Genomic DNA, 19,556 nt, shown 5'->3' on the forward strand with positions numbered 1-19,556 from the left:
ACATCGAAAATGCAGAGTATCCAACTTGGGTCCAGAAGGGCCAAAGCCTGTTTACCACTCTAGCACAACACCTTACAGGCTTGATCAGTTATGTGAAGAGTGAAAATGCTAAACCCCAGTCAGATGTGGAAGTAACAGGAGTGAATTACTTCAATGGCTAGGAAAACACTGTAGTGAGTTATCGCAATTTGTAGAAGCACTGAATAAATTCAACTCACTGTAAATATAAAAAAAAAATGTTTTACTCCTGAAAAGAAAAATAAAAAGAAAAAAGAAAATGAAAAAGCATGTAAACAGTACGAATTTGCCAAACATGAATATACCTGAAAAAAGAAACAGAAAAACACATAAACAGTATAAATTTGCTAATCATGCACATAAATATGAATTAATGTAGAAGAGTCTCATTTCTAGCATGTGTCAACACATCAGACTAAAACAAAACCAATATAAGGTTTTTAATAGACAAATAAAACCTAAAGCGTTTTCCTTTTTGAATTTATTGATTAAAATCACCTAAGTTTAAATAGCTTAACTGTGCTAATTTCCGTTAGGGCAAATAAAAATCTTCCTAAATATGAATGCTGTCAGAAAATGATAAACTACATATAAAAAGTGGTAAAAGAAACAAAGAAACAACGATCAGTCCAAACGCTGAGCACAGCAATATGACGAGTTAAAAATGTAGCACATGAGATGGTGAACTTAAACAGTAAAATAAACTCATTGATGGTGTCTATTGTGGCTGTTGCACATCTGGGCCACAGACAAAAGTTCCTATTGGTTGATGAAACATGGTCCGGGATTTAGCTACCTCTGCACGCTGGCAATACTCTCCATCCTCAGCAGAACTGGAAAGGAAGTAGTGTGCAAAACAGAGATTAAATCAGCATGTTTCAGACTGCTTTGATTTAGGGTCAAGGTGTGATTATACCGATATGTAATGATCCAATACAGATATCTGACATTTGGATACCAATATCAATCCAATATTTTTAAAATTAAACGTAACTATGGAGGTGTGGTTTAGTTGCTTATGTGAAATTGAGATTATTGGAGATTATTTTAGGTGGTGCATTTTATATACTATATTTTTATGGACAACATGCATGGATATGACGGATAAAAATAAGAAGAATTTTAAAAGTCTGATAAACTTACAAAAGCATTTTTCCCTTAGATTGAAATACAGCATTTCTCTTAGGGAGATATTTATTTCCTTGACCATCACCTGCTTGGTTTTCAGCTGTGCTGTATTAAGCACAAGCGCACATGAGCACACATGCGGTTACTCTCCTCAGTACAGCTGCCCCACTCATTTACAATATATACTTTTTATAATTTATTATCGCCCTTGGCTTGCTCACTGGGGGCTAGGACTCGGCACTTGTAAAGCTGCTTTGTGACAACAACTGTTGTAAAAAGCGCTATATAAATAAAATTTGATTGATTGATTGATATTATATATACTGGTGCTTGGAGCTTTGTGATTATTTTCGAAGTGTCTATACTTCTGCATAAATATGACCTAAAACATCATCAGATTATCACACAGATTATCAAGTCCTGAAAGCAGATAAAGAGAACCAAAATTAAGTTTTAGGTTATTTAGGTCACAAATAGGACAAATTTATCAGACTCTGTCATCCATTTCAATATTACATATTTGTGAGTGGCAACAGTACATGAACCTTTGCTTTCAGTATCTGTTGTGACCCACTTCTGCAGCAAGAACTGCAAATAAACGTTCCAGTAATTGTTGATGAGTCCTGCCCATTAGCTTGGAGGAACTTTAGCCCATTCCTCCATACCAAACAGCTTCAATTCAACAAGTTTTGTAGGTTTCCTCCCGTGAACTGCTTGCTTCAGCTCCTTCTACAACATTTATTTTGGACTAAGGTTAGCATTTTGACTTCGCCATTCCAAAAGCTTAACTTTATTCTTCTGTAACCATTCTTTGGTACAACTTGGGCATTTAGTGTCAGTCTTGCTGCATGACCCACGTTCTCTTGAGATTCCGCTTAGCGGGGTGGCGAACGTATCACTCGTGATGGAGTGTTTTTTCAATAGCCCTGAAATAAATGCTACGGTTTTGTTTTGGTCCGTATCCAGTTAATCAGGAATGAGATTGGGTCTGGACAGGACTGCGTTCGGGTCCGGATCTGGACCGCGGTCCGCCAGTTGAGTACCCCTGCTATAGAATCACCTGGTATAATTCAGAATTCATTGTTACACCGATGAGCCATCCTGGCCCAGATGCAGAAAAACAGGCCCAAACCATGATACTACCACCACCATATTTCACAAAAGAGATAAGGTTTTTAAGATGGAATGCACTGTATTCCATCCTCCAAATATAACCCTCATCATTTTAACCAAAAAGATCTATTTCAGTTTGTTCCATCCATAAACATTGTTTCAATTGTCTTCTGGCTTGTCCATTTGATGTTTAGCAAACTGCAGTCAGGCAGCAATGTTCTTCTTGGAGAACAGTAGCTGTCTCCTGCTCTCTTCTTGGAGAACAGTAGCTGTCTCCTGCTCTCTTCTTGGAGAACAGTAGCTGTCTCCTGCTCTCTTCTTGGAGAACAGTAGCTGTCTCCTGCTCTCTTCTTGGAGAACAGTAGCTGTCTCCTGCTCTCTTCTTGGAGAACAGTAGCTGTCTCCTGCTCTCTTCTTGGAGAACAGTAGCTGTCTCCTGCTCTCTTCTTGGAGAGCAGAAGCAACTTTATCATGAACACCATTGCTGTTTAGTGTTCTGATGGTTCACTAATGAACATTACTTTCTAACATTGGCTAAGGTTAAAGACCTATAGTTGCTTTCTTTGTTACCTCACAAACTATTACATGCTTTGCAATTGGTGTGCATACTGTTGGCTAACCATTTCTGGGGAGGGTAATAATAGTCTTGAATTTCCTCCATTTGTACACAGTCTGTCAAACTGTGGATTGGTGGAGTCCAAACTCTTTTCCAGCCTGATGAATATGAATAATTACTGTTCTTGCTAGAGCCCTGGGGTGGGTTTCCCGAAACGTTCGTAACTTATGTCGTTCTTAAGTTAAGAATTTCTGGACCCATTCGTAACTCACTAAGTACTTCTTAACTCGAAGCTCACGTGCAGTTCTACCTTAAAAAAGATAGAGGTGCTAATTTCACTCGTGCTGGTTTTAATCACGCCGTTACAACATTTGCGTTTGTGTACAAATAGCCTAGTAGCCCATTTTCTTTTGAAGTAATTACAATATTTAATTAAATCTCTCCGTTCATCATCGTGCAGTTAATAGCGTTTCAGACTTTCACAATTCATGTATTCTTTGCAAAGAAATGGATACAAGTTGGCCTATTAAGCTTGTATTAACTTAACCAATAAAATTGAATGATTCATCAGGAGCACATATAAGTAACTTGGATTAAGGCTAGCAATTGTGCTTGTGTGATGAACATGGCAGCTCTTCAGAGTATTGGCTTTGAATAGAAGATATAATTTAAGATAATGATAAATGGCAAGAGAGTGACTGATAAGACATGGGCCATATGCAAACATTGTATGAAAATAATGCTGTACACTGCGATTAATACGAGCAGGATACTGAGACATTTATTGTACCACCACAGCTCAGTACTCAAATCAACATCTCTCACTTGAACAGAGGTAGCAGGGACAGAACGGCACGCTTTGGCAAGTTGAGACAGCAAAGGATATCGGGAGCAGTGTGGGGATGCTAATATTCTTAAAAATGAACATGGCAGTGTAGTTGCAGCAAATTCAGTAACATACTTGGTCAGGCTCTGTTTGCACCATTTGTACTCTGTATTGACAGAGAAGAACTTTTTGTTTTGCACATAATACAATGAGTCTCCACTTAACGATGAACCAGAGTTACGACCGACTTTTTATTTTATTTCGCGCGGTGCGTGGAGGAGCAGAGGCAGCACAGTGGAGTGTTGTAGAGTGTTGTGTACCATAAGCTGAGGCAGCGCAGCCCATCTCGGCAACGCGATCGCTCTCTCACGCTGTATGCACGAGAAAATTTTTTTTTCTATACTGTATTTACGATTAAAGCGTATCTAAATCTAGGGTCGCGCTAGACAAAAAAAACGACAAAAACACCTTTACGACAGACTTTTCAGTCTCTAACACAGTCATTAAGCGGGGACTCAACTGTATTGTTTGCGCTTGAAAAAAGGAGAAATATTTAATCTTATTTATTTTATTTTAACTTTTATGAAATTTTATTTTAATTTCAATTTGTAGAGGAAGAAGTTTATTAAAAGTTCATGCTTACATAATGCAGGTTAGGAGTTATAATAAACATTTCAAAATGCATGTGTAAATCAGTTAAATAAAAGTCTGTTGTCCAGTCATATAATTTATATATAATAATTCATGTAATTTTAGTGTTCTTAAAATCTCGTCTCATTCTCGTGAACCCAATATCGTGTCTCGCCTCGTGAGCTGAGTGTCTCGTCACACCCCTAATTATATATAATAGGGGCTGCATGTAGCTGTAAATGTAGCTGCATTTCCTAGGACTAGGGATGCATTACATGAATTACATGCATTTGATGGTGGACATGTCCTAACTGGCAGTGGTCCACTCTGAAGCTATATACTCCTTTATCAAATCCCCTGGTGTCCCTTCAGTAGCTGTGGGGCCCATTATCCCCAGTGCCTTCTCCTCCTCAACAGTGAAGGCACTTGTGGACATTTGACCTCCACCAGTCTTAGCCCTCTCCTTTCTGAGTCCTGCCCCCTTATTTTTGACTTGACTACAGTTTTTTGTTTTGTTTTTTTTTTTCTGAAAGCTATACTTTTGTTTTTGGCTCAGTTCACTCGACAGAAAGTTTCATTTTCTCTGCTTGTTTGCCATGGTTTTAAATAACGTGTGAAAGGTTAATTGTGTGCCCTATTTATAGCCTTGATAAAAGCCTACGATCGGTCAGGTAATAATTTATGTTCTACTAATTTTTTTCTTATACTTGACATTTCAACACTTATTAGCTGTTAGTTTTTATGATTGTCATTTTGCCAATGATACCTTTGCGGCATAATAATGAAAAAATGTATGCAAATCGGTGGTTCGGTTTTCGACTAGCGGAGCTTTTCCAGTGCAGATGCAGAGGCGGAGTCAACTAAGAACTACTTAGAACTTGTTCGTAAATTTGGAGACTACGAAGGCTTTTAGGAAACACTCGTACATTTGGCATTCTTAAAGTTACATCATTCTTAAAGTTGTTTGTAACTTTCTAAGATCGTTCGTTATCTTATCTTTAAATAAAACAGGATGACCACTCATACCTGACCATCACCCAATTCCAGAAAAATAACTATCATTTTAAATTATCTGTTAATCCTATGGGTTCACATAGTTTTGCCAGTCACAAATATAAAATATTGGATAATTTCTCAATAAATGAAAAACTACGTGGTCAACTACATGAAAAACTATGTATGACAGTATTTTGGTATACCACAGTAATTAAATATGATGATATATTACCTACGGTGGCCATTTGCAAATGGCAAATCTGACATTAAAGGTAGGTACAACACACAGGAAGAGCTTGTTGCTGAGCTTTGTGTTAATCAAACTAATTTGTGGCAGGGAGTAAAGCTAAATCATGTTTTGTGGAACTAATTTTAGCCAATTGGCATGGTTTTGTTTTTATGGTGGGAAGTCGTTTGAGCTAGCTAGCATTGGAGGTTAATAAAAGTAATGTTACAAGTAAGTAGACTGTAAACACTAGCTAACCAGACATCTTTTATTAACATTGTCATGCTAATGAAACTTTCAAATGTTAACTTTCCAATGTTAATGAAAGTGAATCGTAAACTCTAGCTAACTAGCTAGCATTTATAATCCATTTTCGCTGCCATTTCCAAGTGGTTTAAACATTGACAGTCTCCTTCTCTCTTCTCTTTTAACACTAGCATGACTAAATTTTTTCAAGGACATTCCCTATTCCACAAATCCATGGCGCCGACGTGTTCATACTTATATAGACTCCAATTCAGATCTTCATCAGTTGCAGCATTTAAATGCTTAAAAAAGTCAGGTTTGTTTGTGCAATGAATGTACATAGAGAGATGAGATTTAATAGGGGCATTAACAGAAATAAATTCAACATATCAGGCTAGGGTAAAGTTTCCAACATACGGACGTACGCGAAATACAACAAAGCAGCTAAAAGTGGAGGGCACACACAAGAAAATACCTGAACAAGCAAAGACGAACTAGAAAGAGATAATTAGACTAATACGAGAAAACCAAACATAAAACAAAACACAGGAACACACATGAAACACAAACCGATAATAACACAGGGAAACAAACCGGACCAGGGACAAGAGACTTGAAATGACTAGCAATGGGGCATTAAGAGCAGGTTATATATACACCGAAAAAGCAGGTAAACAAGACACAGGTGATAAGTAACAACATCACATGCACAACCCCCCCCAAACACTGTATACCACCATATAAGCTCAAGACAATATGATGGTATGAAAAAGTCAAATACCGCACAACCCTAATTACAAGATGGTTATTCTTGCCAAGGAAAAGTAAAAATAATATATATATATATATATATATATAGATGAAGTTAGCTGACGTTTTTCTAAGATTTAAGTTTAAGGCTTGAGTTCTTCTGCTTTTTATGCATTTTAAATATACTAAAGCCTTACACATGAATTTATAGGAGGCTCCTTTTCTTGATTATTCTTTATCTCCGTTGTTGTCTGGTTTCCGCTGCCCCCTACCACTGACCTTTCATTACTTCATGAAAACAATGTAATTTTTAAAAAAGAGTGGATTGGAAAAGTGACTGCTGGTCATATACCCTTGGCAGTGAACTAAATTAAATTGATTTTTTGTTTGTTTTAAATGCTCTCATCTGAAGACATGACAGCACAAGTCATCATGTGTGTAAGTGGATGGATATTTGATTTGAACATAATTGTAATCATTAATGTGAAGAAAGCAATACAATTGAATCCTTCAATTGTGCTCAAACACTTTACATGACCTGCACAAACTATTCTGACTATAAATTACATTTTTGTGGTGTGCTGTTGCAAAGCACTGCTGAGCTATTTCAAGTTGGACTGTGATGGAATCAGATTTGTTTCCCTAAAAAAATTCCAATATCCAAACCACCATTTTAAAATTGATTTCTTTGTTTATTGCCGGTATCGACCTGATTGCAATATGTGGCATTGGATCAGAGCCCATCTCTATTTATATGGTGTGGGAAAGCAGTTAAAACAGGAAACAAAGGAGGGAAACTCACCTTCCACCTATTTCCACATTCATTGCAGAACACAAACGTGGTCATTGGCTCATCAGCACTTCGAGTTTGAACCTGAGGAGAGCCCAACATGTAGAAATCACCTCAAGTCTACCACTGGTTTTAGAAATTATATTAAGAATAGTAATGTCTCAATGACCACCAAATGCAAATGGGTAAGCAAATCAGCCCTGTGCTTGATGTTCCTGGGTGATTTTTGCTTGTAATGTCTGCTGATCTACAATGCAGTTAGGCTGACACTTGAATGTAAACGCAGCCACGTGGACGCACCTGAGTGTAGGTGCACTTCTTCTTTTTGCACTTTCCACAGGTGAACAGGTCAGTCTGTGTGCCTCCAGTCCTGGCCATCTGGTGGTCCCTGATAGCCTCTTTGGTAAGGGTCTTCCGCATCTCCTTCAGCTCGTCGCTGGCCATTTCCTGGCATAATCCACACCTCATCATCACAACTCTCATCTTAGCACAGTGAGACATGTTCCAAAGAAACCAAACAAACCCCATCAACCCAATCATCTTTGTCTGTGAAACAAACAGCTGTAGTCACCTCTGCCGTCATTCTGGCTATGCGGTTTGGGGGCACGTTGCCACAGAGTACATTCCTCCTCAGGTTGGGGTTCTTGGCATCCTTAAGATTTGAGATTCGACTTCGTACACGGTTCTTGTATTTTATGTCGGTGTTTTTGAACTCCAAGAAGATACGTGCAATTTGGTTAAGGAGTTGTTTGAAAAATCACCATAACAACCATGACATACATCTTTTGAGGGAACATTTAGGACCGGCTTATAGTTTTCAAGAAAGGGATATATTCCTCAACCTGTGCCCCGAGTTCATCGCAGTCTGCCCCAATGGCAATGTAGTCATCTAAGAGTAAGAGGATAAAAAAAAAGAAAGTCATAAACAAAAACAACAAATATATTACTATAAAACAACATTACTATATATTTCTTAAATATTTTTTTCCTAAATGTGTCAAGTTGAATTGTGCCATTTTAAATTAGAATCACATTCTAATGCAATTGTGACCATGCATATAGCAAAAAAAAAGTCAATTTTACTGTTTCATATTCTGGAATTGTCAGTTTACAAAACTGCCTTAAATAAGCCCTAGAAGGAAATCCCATTCACTCTAAATGCCTCGTATTAATAAAACATGGGATTAGTATTCATTTTCACCATTTTCCATATTATGAATACTAAAGAACCTTAAAAATTCTCCCCTCAACTTTATTACCACCAAAAAACAGAACGTGTATGTGTATGTATCAATCATGTTGACTGCTGACTTGCCTCCGGTTTGAAGTGCGCTGGACAGCATCTCCCTGCACTTGAGGCGCACCGAGTCTGACGTGCCTGGTGCTCGCGGGAATGTAGAAATCAGTGAGTTGGGGGTGACCTCAGTGGGCTCACTCTTACCACTCGAGTTACTGCTAGAACTGAAGAGATGGCCAAGAGACAGAGAAGGTATAGGGGGAACAGAATCTGAGGAAAGATGCTAAGCAATCATGTTTTGGGGAAACACTGCTCATGGAGTTTTTGTGGGTGAGATTGTAGAACGTAACTGTGTTGCATTGTGAGCCCTGAGGCACAGCAGCAGGTACCTTTCCTCTCTGGGCTCTGGGCTGTCCTGTGATGGTGACCGGACCGGTGTGGTTGTGTCTTTCTTTTTCTCCTCAGATGTTTTGTCTCCTAAAGCAGGCTCATCTAGATGCCAAGTAACATTCATTTACCAATTGTATTTAAATTAAAAAGACCTTTAGATGCAGCCACAAGTAAACCTAAAGTGTTATCCAACCGGTTAACTTACCTAAAAGCTTCTTCCAAGATTTGATAAGAGATTTAGCCAGTGATGTCACCTCCTCATCTGTGCTTTGCTTGCGAATAGCATTTACAGACATCCCAATCCTTGTAGACTGAAAAAGCGAGTAGGGAAAACATCCTTTCTGATGTGTTCAGGTCAAACAGTGGTGAACTAACCTTTCTGTCAATATTGCTAAATTACCTGCAGCAGCTCCAAGGTCATGGGTATATTCTTCAGTTCCTTCAGTAGATCCAGTGCCCCTGACTGTATGAAATATTTTTTTTGAAAACGGTGATTAAATTTACAATTCGGAACACTGCGTGCAATAATCTGAAAATAACTGATCTGGTTATATATGTGGGAGTGGTGATCGCGCTAATTACACATACAGTACACCAAAGCAAACACCTAAAAGGCATTTAGACGTGTACAGCCGAGCCTGCAGATGCCAGAAACTTCTCATCAAACAGAGCTCACACTTACCAAGGAGGGTCTGGTATTCTGGTCTGGAGGGCTCCCACAACAAACCAATCCTTCACCTATTACTGTATTGTTCAAGTTAACTAGGACACCAGGCTAGCTCGCTAGCCAACTAGGGCATAATAGTGCACTTAAGCGCTAGCTACATTAGCCAAGCTAGCGACCCGTGTACAATATAACTGCACCAGCAGGTAGTGTGAGGTGACCAGCAACACCACGCCAGCCGTTAATACACCAGCAGGCTGGGCACTGAAGTTAGATCACGAACCTAACTTACTGAGATAGTTCGCTACGGAGCTCCGCTATGTTTACCTCACCTCACACCACCTTGTGTGAGCCCAGCTGTGCGCTAGCGACACACATTAAACCAGCGGGTCACTTCACCGCTGTATGGGCCACCCAGCGCCACCGCACCGGCGTCCCGTCATGATCCAGAGGGTGCAGCACTCTCCATTACCGCCGCTGTACATTAGCTACTACGTTAGCTACTACGCTAGCTACATTAGCTACTACGCTAGCCACATTAGCTACATTAGCTACTACGCTAGCCACATTAGCTACGCTAGCTACTACATTAGCTACTACGCTAGCCACATTAGCTAAGCTAGCTACATTAGCTACGCTAGCTACATTAGCTACGCTAGCTACATTAGCTACGCTAGCTACATTAGCTACGCTAGCTACATTAGCTACGCTAGCTAGCGTCGACTGTACAAATTCAATCATAACGGCTAAACATGCTAGCTAGCACAGTCCAAGTCAAGTATATGAGAATTCATTCATGACAGAACACCTTACCCCATTTTTCTTCTGCGCCATTTTATCCATCTTTTTTGCAATTCTAATAATATCTTCTTCTTCCTTCTTACCCATTACGATCTTTTATTAATTATTTTATTGTCTAAATAGTAAAATCCGTTGCGTTGAACAACTGAACAACCGGCAGCTCACCAACCAGACCAGTTAGAAAGGCGTGTTTACGTCTGTGAAGGCATGGCTAATCGATTTTAAGAAAAAACTAATTGATCACAGAAATTTCTTGCTAGAAACATTCGTCACAATACAATAATGATACATTTCTTAGTGACAAATACCTAATCAAAATTGTATAATTCACTTCTTAAGAACAAAATTGCACACATACTGTCGTATCGTTTTTTACATAAGTGTAATGCTCCTTAGTTGAGTGCAGAAATATTATCTAAACTATTATTTTTCAAATGTAACTGTATTGAAATACATTTAAATGAAATTTATTTCAGAGTAACTTTAAATACTTTAATTCAAGGCATTAAGTTTAAAAGTGAGACCAATGCCTGGCAAATGACTGTACATGAAATATATCCAGGAGCCACCTAGCGTTCACATTTCACATTTGTTAAAACAAACTTATTTTTATAATCCATCACATGGAATAATAAAAATAAGATTCTAGTCGCATACAGGACTTTCATCAGCACTACAAGCAAAGTGCTTCTGAATTAGTAGGAAGTTGAACCAATTTAAATATGAAAAAGTAGCCATTATTTCTCATAACATTAATTCCATGGCATTCTACAGTTCCAAGACGTAGTACATTATATGAGAAATAGTCCACAGACTATGAATGTATGGGTTTTTGCATGTACAGATGTATTTTCAATTTTTTGATCACTCCTAACATGGGCAGTCATGGCCTAGCGGTTAGGGAACTGGTCTTGTGACCGGAGGGTTGCAGGTTCGATCCCCAGGCCATTACTGAGGTGCCCCTGAGCAAGGCCCTTAACCCTCAATTGCTCACTTGTATAAAAAATGAGATAAAAATGTAAGTCCAAATGCCATAAATGTAATGTAAATATAAACTGTATATAGATATGGCAGAAAACCTTTGAATTAAATGATCAAAAAATGCACAAAACCTGACTGGCAACAGGTGAGCAGCTTCTTAAAAGCATATTTTCACGCCACATGGTGTTCTAATGATTTCCACTTTAATGGAAGCTCTGATCACCACTACACAAAGCTCTCACTTCAGACTTGATCAGGATTGCATCTAACCCCACGATGTAAGCTTGTGCCACTTCCAGTACATGCTGCAGTACACAATACTTTTTGGAAAAGTAATACATATGGGTAAAGAAGACTTCTAAGATTCATTACTCCCAATCACATTCAAACTCCAAGGCAATGATTGTCATGATCCTGGAGCAACTTTAAACACACAATGTGATTATAAAGAGCTCCAGTTTGATCCTTGGTCACGGTGCTACTCCTGCTATGGTCCTGCTCATACCCCTGTAAGGCACATAGTTTTTTATGGTAAGATCTTTCCCTTGTTGCCAGATCCAGAATAAACCCTTGCTTCCTCTCCCCTAATCCCTCTTTAGTGCACAGCTAAAATCTGATTATATCTAAACACCCCATCCATCTGCTTGTTGTCACGTGCACTGGACAACAGATATTGGGTTCTTCATATGGTATGAATAAAGATATGAATTGAAATCCACTGAAATATGAAGCATGTCCAAATGGATGACTGTTCAGCAATAATCAGAGGACAGACTTATGGAATTACATCATCTGGTTTATATTACAAACATCAGAAGACATCATGTTTGCAAAATAAAAATGAATGAATCTTATCTAAGATTTACAGCATGCTACAAAATAACACTGAGACATGGTCAACATGGACGTAATTTTGATTTCAAAAGTGGGGGGGACATGGATTCCTCGCTATTTAAATATTTGGTTTTAACCGTAAAAACTGGGGGGGGGGACCACAACCGGCTTTTGAAAAAGTGGGGGGGACATGTCCCCCCCCCCCAAATTACGTCCGTGATGGTCAACATTCACTACAGGAATCTTCCTTTTGTTATTACTTCAAACATAACATATCCCAGTAATATTACCCTTAAAATGCTGATTAACAGTAAGCAAAGATTATGCAAATCACCTTTGATGCTGACCATCTAAAAATAGCCACATGAGCCTCTGATAAGCTTTAGTCTGGTTGAACTACAGGCTCTCCAACCGCACACCAGAATCCCTTTGCTCAAAATGTGAATAAAGGTAAGATCCATAACTTTCTTCTTTACCTTTTAACCAAACATCCATGACAGTAAAACATAGAAAGCAAATCTCAGTGTAAAGTTTAAGCACGCATTTTAAACATAAGCACGAGTTATTGTTAAACATTTTGTAAAAGTGAATAGCTTCTTTGAAGTGCTAGTGAAAGCTTTTCTTTCATTACTAATGAAAACTAAGTACTGAGTAGTGCTAATGTTTTTCTTCAGCAGTGACAGCAGCATTCTTTTAACTTTTTCAAGGGATAGATTACAGTATAATGTGCTTTCTAGGGGAATATAGAATCTTCTGTTTGGTTCTTACAGCATATCCAGTATACCATGAGCACTTCTCCTCAAAATGATACCCTATTGGCGTGTACACAAGAATCCAAACGTCTTTTGATATTGGATGCCCTTTCTAAAAAAATGCCACTAACTTTCAGCATACGTACCATTGCAACTCCCTGAGACACACAACATGTGCAGGATAGATCACAGCTGATTGTAAAGGAGTAAGTATTGATTTACTATATTCAACAGTGTTTTGCTTTTATAAAAACAAAGTCTTATTAACCTGCACTAATAATTAATTATTCACAAATATTTTATCTTGTGTTTAAGAAAGTAAATTGCAGACACTGCCACATCTGTCACTTCACATGCTAGACATTTAAAAATGCAATAAAAAAAATTATGTTGAGGTTTCAGAGATTGTATTTGAAACATGGCCGCCTCCATGTTGGGGCACATGGTCTCCTCCATGTTGGGGCACATGGTGTAAACTGGTTCATTTGAGGACTGTAAAGCAATTAAATTGTTCATCTCATGTGACAAAATGTAAATAATGAATAGTTACTTTCATATATAATGTTTGCTACTTTTTGGTGGTAAAATTTGACTATTGTTCCTTTAGTGAAGGCATTATAATTACTCTTTCCAGTATTTTGTTTAAAACATACATTGATTCATGTGATTTTTCATTAGAAATTAAATGTTATGATGTTATGACACTAATCTTGTAGGTTGTTGGTCTGCCTGCTTTTATCCTGTGCTCTGGGGTAGTGATCGCAGCTGGTCGTGAACCTTTCAGGCTTGCTAACTACAAACCTCACATCAACCCTCACAGTCAGCCATATGTAAATCTGTGAGGCCAGCAAAAACCCAGTCAATGCCATGTAAGCTTTTTGTTATTCAATCCTACAATTGTGTCTTTGATCTCACGGACGTAATTTTGGGGGAGGACGGGGGGGACATGTCCCCCCCACTTTTTCAAAAGCCGGCTTTGGTCCCCCCCAGTTTTTACGGTTAAAACCAAATATTTAAATAGCGACGAATCTATGTCCCCCCCACTTTTGAAATCAAAATTACGTCCATGTTTGATCTACAATTTCTAAAACTAATTAGTCATGGTGATTATTTTTAATAAGATATTGTGAATGTCTTTATATTAAAATGAATGTGATAAACATTTGTCTGTAACTTCTCCATTTCTTCTTTATTTTGCATGTTTTCCTGAATCTATGATATGAAGTTATGAAGAAATCAGTTGTCAATACAACAAGATCTAGGAATTTCTTTTTGTCATCAGAGAAACACTTTGTAAATGAAATTAATATTTCACTAAATGGTTATCTGTCACAGCACAATGGCCAAAAAGCAGCATCAGCAGAGACAAACACCCAACCATCACAGCTAAAGACAACGGGGACATGTGACAATATGACTGGCAGAAAGGAACGGGATGTCTTCATTATGCCTTCAGAGGATGACATTGAGAAGTCTTTTCATGTGAACCAGGATGGCAGCATGACAGTTGAGATGAAGGTTCATCTCACTGTAAACCCAGAGAAGATCATTCATTGGACCACCACACTGAGTCGGACCTGTGTTAACAGCCAGCAGAGGGCAGTGTGCTCACAACCAGTCTCATGCTACAACTCTCAAGGTAATACTTACAACACATTTAAAATGGCAAAGAAACACAGCAATGAAGGAGATAATATTGATAAATCAATTAATGTTTATGGGGAAGGAGAGGATCTCTGCAAAACTGCTGCCTCAGAAGCCTTGGAAAAACCAAAACCAATTTGCAGGAGACTGCCCACTCCAGGGCCCAGATGTGTCAGAAGGAAAGAGGGTTTAGGGGATGTTCTAAAAAGGGTATCAGAAGGGTATCAGACTGTTATGCACACGAGAAATGCAACTGATAAAAAGTTTGGATGTAGAGTTAAATCAAAAAAACCAAAGCCAGATTTATCAGATTCCGGGCCACACTCTTCAAGGAATGACAGAGATGTCAATCTCATGAGATATCCCACAAGTTCTGAGTATCAGAATGCTTGGAAAAATGAACTCTTGTTAAAGTCTAGCCAAAACAAACATTTTTCATCTTGTACTCACAGTGAAAAGCAAGCTAGTTATGAATCCTTGCACAAGAAACTGGAGGACCCAGAGGCATCTGTTAAAGAAATTTCTGAGGATAGAAGTATTGATATGAAGGTAAAAAAATATATGACACAATCTGCAGAATCCCAGAAAAATACCCCCAAAACATCTGCAATTGACAAAAAGCCAAAGGGTAATGTTTCAAGCTTTGCAACAGAGCTACAGAATAGTAAACCTCCAAAGTCAAAGAGCCGCACAAGTTCAGAAAAAAACAGAGCTGTCTTAGCACAAAGTGAAAAACAGAAGTCTAAAAAGTCAAAGAAAGATAAATGGGTTGGTCATTTACCAAATATCAACTGTGGTGTTCAGAAAGAGAAACATATTAATCTAGATGCAGCCACTCAGCGGTCAGCTAGGAAAGTAAACACATTTGATTGTAACAAACTGAAAGGCTCATCACAAAATAGCATGTGTAGCTTTAAGAAGCAATTATTAAATGTTTTGCAGCCTGCCTACTTATCATCTTTCAAGAAATTGGCAAAGCAAAGGTCTGTTAATAGGAGTGAGGCCAAACCTCCTTCAGAGAGCACAGAGTTGTGCCAAAGCATTTCCATGCCAATGTTGCAGCATTCATCACTCTCCAGTGTCCATCAGTACGTGGAAAACTGGCTTGAAAAACCTCAGCCAGAGTTAGAGATCTACACAGATGAAACAAGACCTCACAACGATGGGGATGAACCTAGAACTGTGATCCACATCGGAAGTAATAAGCAAGAGAGTTGCCAACCCAAGTGTTTAGAGGACTTTGTTCCTGTAAAGCCTGATACAGAGGATAAGACACAGACTGCAAAAGAAAATGTTAGGTCAGCTATAATTCTGATTTTAGAGCAGCTATGTTCATCTGTAGAGTCTATTAAAAGAGCATCTATTCATTCTTGCCTAACATCTTTGGAGCGGGAGATGCAAAGTAATCTTAATGACGTGCCATCTCAGGTAGTCTCTGCTTTTGGTTCTCCGTCTAAAGTCCTTCTCTTCTTCCTGTCAGTGATGGCTCTGAGAGATGTTATCTTCAATGACGGCCCAGTTACTGACTGGGGCAGCTATCCAGAGGCTCTGCAGGTTATGCAGTCCTTAGAAAAAATATCTAAAATAGAGGATAAGACAGAGCTGAATGCCAGCCTGTCAAGTCTTCAAAACTCAATTTCTTCTCAGTTAAAAAAGAGTTGGAAAGATTTCCAAAAGAGAAATGTGACATATCTACCACAGTCACCAAGAAACTCAGAACATGAGTTTAGTCTAGAGGTGGGGTCAGAAGGGGAGGATCAGGACAATGAGGATAATTCTCTTTTAAAAGAGTTAATGCATGAGCTTAATATGTCTGAGGATCTTCACTGTGAGATTTGTTCTCTTGTTGAGAGGGAGATAGCACACTGGCATCATCTAAAATCAAGAAAAGAGCATTCTGAAATAACCAATGAAAATAGTTGTGTGAATGAGGATGGCATAATGACAGATGATTCAAAGAGTTCCGTAGACAAACTGAGAGGCTCTTTAGAGGTGAAGGAAAGCCCAGATGAACTCTCAAAGGCTGGGAGAGCAGTCTCATCAGAAACTGAGGAATTACACACAGTGGAATCATGTCCACCTGACTCACCACTCCTGGAAACATACCTGGTTATAGAAACATCGAATGTACAAACCTCAGAGAATGAGACATATCAAGCAGGTCTAGATAATGGTGTATCAAACATCATGGACAATGTTCAGACAACTGAAAAAAAGTGTAGTGATGAAAACACAAGGCAAACAGATGAGCAGGTACCAGGACATAATCAAACTGAGGAGAATAAAGAAGATCAAGCAGGCTGTATACGCTCAGAATCTCAAAGTGTAGTAGCTCAACTCCAAGCTCACACATCAGAAAGAGAAACAATAAGCGTTTCAGGAAAGGATTATGGAGTGAATGATGAGCAAGAGACTGACACTGAAAGAGACCATGATATTAAAATGAACATTTTGAAAGAATATGTCAAAAATGCAGAAGAGGACAACACCTATCAGGAAGCCAGACAATATACTGAACCACCAGATTCAGTTGGTTCAGAATCACAAGATGTAGAAGCACTTCACTACTCTTCATCACCAGAGGTGAAATGTGATACGTTTAACAATAGTAAAAAATACAAACTAGGTGAAAACCAAGAATCAGAACACTTGAACAATTATATAACCCAAGAAGAAAACTGCAATGAGAAAGTTAATAAGACAGACAGCAAAGAGGAACAGCAAAGCGATACATTTAAGAATGAGGATACTCAATGTCATGACTCAGAGCCAAGCCAAGAGGACTGTGAGTCTGAGTCTCATTACATCTATGACTCAGCGGCTAGATATAAGAACTTTGATCTAGATTCATCTCACCATGCATGTGACCATAACATTTCTATTACGGATGATGAGGATACTACAGGTCACCAGGAAAAGACGTCAGATTGCACCACTGATAGTGCTGTTCCACATATTAATCATAAAGAACAGAATGGTAATGAAAATAAAAACACACTGTCTAAAGCATCAGAATGTGAAGCCCAAGATGCTGAACTACCTTATTCTTCTGTGCTAGATCAAGAAGATATACACTCTGACCAAAATGAGTCAGCATCTTGTAAATGTGGAGATTCAGATGCTGAACATGAATACAAGCACAAGCTCCAGATATTACAGGAGGAAAGTCTCACTGAGAATCAGGCTAGTTCTGCTGGGGAAAAAGTTGAAGAAGATGAAGAACATGTGAAACATCAGAAAATTTCTTTAGATTATGACAAGGATGTAAAGTGTCAGAGTCACTACTCTTACAGATTAGATCTTACTGATGACTCTGGGGGGAAGTGTCTATATAACAGAATACAGAGTCAGGATGTAAAAAAATATCAAGCCCAGACCAAATACGGAATGTCAGCAGGTGATGTGGATCAAGGCTGTAATTGTGTGATCCCCGAGGAGCTGCTAGACTTTGTCAGTTTAGCTCTGTTGTTCTTGGCTCTTACTTTCACATATCACTCAAATGGCCATCTAAGAACACGGCCACATGGGGGTAATCTCAGTGAAATGTCTTCAGGTGTAAGGGATGTAGACCCTCACTATGTTCAGAGATGTCTTCCTAGCCCTAGCACATCTGATCTCTCTGACTACAGGCCTGAGACATCAGACAGTGGTGGAGACCTGTCAGAGGTCTCCTCAGATCTTTTGACTGAGAGTGGAGAAGAGAAATCGGAGAAGCTATGCATTTACCAAGGTAACTTGATGCAAGGTCCTGAGAATTTCAGACATACCAAAACTCAAGATAGTGGTTCTGTTAAACCTCATCCAGTTACTGACATGAAACGTAAAACTAACCCTAGTTTAAAAATCATTAACAACCTTGCATCATTTGATGATTCTGTGACTAATACTACTCTACAGGAGTTGAGGAACTTCATCAGTTCAAGCTCGTTTGATACAGATTATGATCCTGTACGGTACCTTGCATCTCAGGTAGCAGGAAACTCCAGTGAAGGAATCCTGATAGATAAGGGAAGGTGGCTCCTTAAAGAAAATCACCTTATTCGTAAGTCTCCTCCTGATATATTGGGAATGTATGAGGATGCAGACAGCACATCAGCTGGCACAAGTCAAGAGAACCTAAGTGAGGGGGCCTCCTATCTACCCTGTGGCAGTCAGAACCTCCCACTAGATGTTATATCTTCATCAGAGCTTGAGGACATGGCAAAGCCTCCCACACCCAAGTGTTCATACTTCAACATGCCTCACTGCAGCGACTCTGACCCCTTTCTCGTTAACCACAGCCTTTACAGTAGAGGAGCAGGAAGCATTAGGAAAAAGTGGGAACTTAAAGTTTCACCTACGGGTGAGAGCTCACACAATTTGGCTAGGAAAAATGTAAGTCTCCCCTCCTTTGCCTGTGTTGATTTCAAACTGTCTGATGGGAAAGTCCATCCAGAGGGTCATTTATCTGCTGCTGTGGAGAAGTCTCCCAGGTCCCACACATTAATCAACAGAACACCTCAAGAAGACCCAACAGATCTTCATCTCAGATGTGGCCAGCACTGCACAATACTGTAGAGTTTTAAATGGAATATGAGTTAATTGTTCATTAGTTACTCCAGAAACTGCAACATTATATGTATTATGTGTACATGTTGCAATAACCTAAACTGCTTAACCTCTCCCACGTTTGGTTAATGTCCACTACTCCCTTATATGGTTTATCTTATCCCCTCTGATGTCTGTGCCAAAAATGGTCGCTTTGGATTATATACTGAAAAAGGGGAATAATCTGAATATACCAAACTAGACCACATATATTTTATTTGTCTTAGCTGTTAAAATGAAACTAATGTAAGGAACTGAAATCACAGTTCAGTCACATAAAGGGAATTTATTATATTTTATTTCAGTTTAGTCAATATTTCACATAAAACTGGGTGTTTATGCAAGATTATATATACATTTTCACATAACAAAACAATCATCATTGAG

General features: G+C 38.8%; 2 protein-coding genes across 3 annotated transcripts; one reads left to right on the plus strand and one right to left on the minus strand.

Moving 5' to 3' along the window:
* Nucleotides 1-224: 224 nt before the first annotated feature.
* Nucleotides 225-10,569, minus strand: tcea1 (transcription elongation factor A (SII), 1). 2 transcript variants are annotated; one of them, XM_076984824.1, is made up of 10 exons: nt 10,384-10,569; nt 9,307-9,369; nt 9,112-9,217; nt 8,906-9,008; nt 8,595-8,740; nt 8,112-8,168; nt 7,851-8,005; nt 7,580-7,726; nt 7,292-7,363; nt 225-851 (listed from the first exon to the last, which is right to left on the minus strand). In XM_076984824.1, the coding sequence occupies exons 1-10, from the start codon at nt 10,456-10,458 to the stop codon at nt 843-845; spliced, it is 933 nt and encodes a 310-aa protein (XP_076840939.1). In that variant the 5' UTR covers nt 10,459-10,569; the 3' UTR covers nt 225-842. The 2 variants fall into 2 exon arrangements, with proteins under 2 accessions (XP_076840939.1, XP_076840940.1); XM_076984825.1 differs by lacking the exon at nt 10,384-10,569 and adding an exon at nt 9,589-10,043.
* Nucleotides 10,570-12,971: 2,402 nt separating this feature from the next.
* On the plus strand, nt 12,972-19,485 carry LOC143485335 (uncharacterized). The gene is given in 4 exon segments (XM_076984725.1): nt 12,972-13,094; nt 13,655-13,733; nt 13,736-13,807; nt 14,164-19,485. Coding segments are annotated over 4 exon segments (5,250 nt in total). The 3' UTR covers nt 19,140-19,485.
* The last annotated feature ends 71 nt before the right edge of the window (nt 19,486-19,556 follow it).

This window comes from Brachyhypopomus gauderio, unplaced genomic scaffold (genome assembly GCF_052324685.1).
Source record: "Brachyhypopomus gauderio isolate BG-103 unplaced genomic scaffold, BGAUD_0.2 sc34, whole genome shotgun sequence".
Lineage (NCBI taxonomy): Eukaryota > Metazoa > Chordata > Actinopteri > Gymnotiformes > Hypopomidae > Brachyhypopomus > Brachyhypopomus gauderio.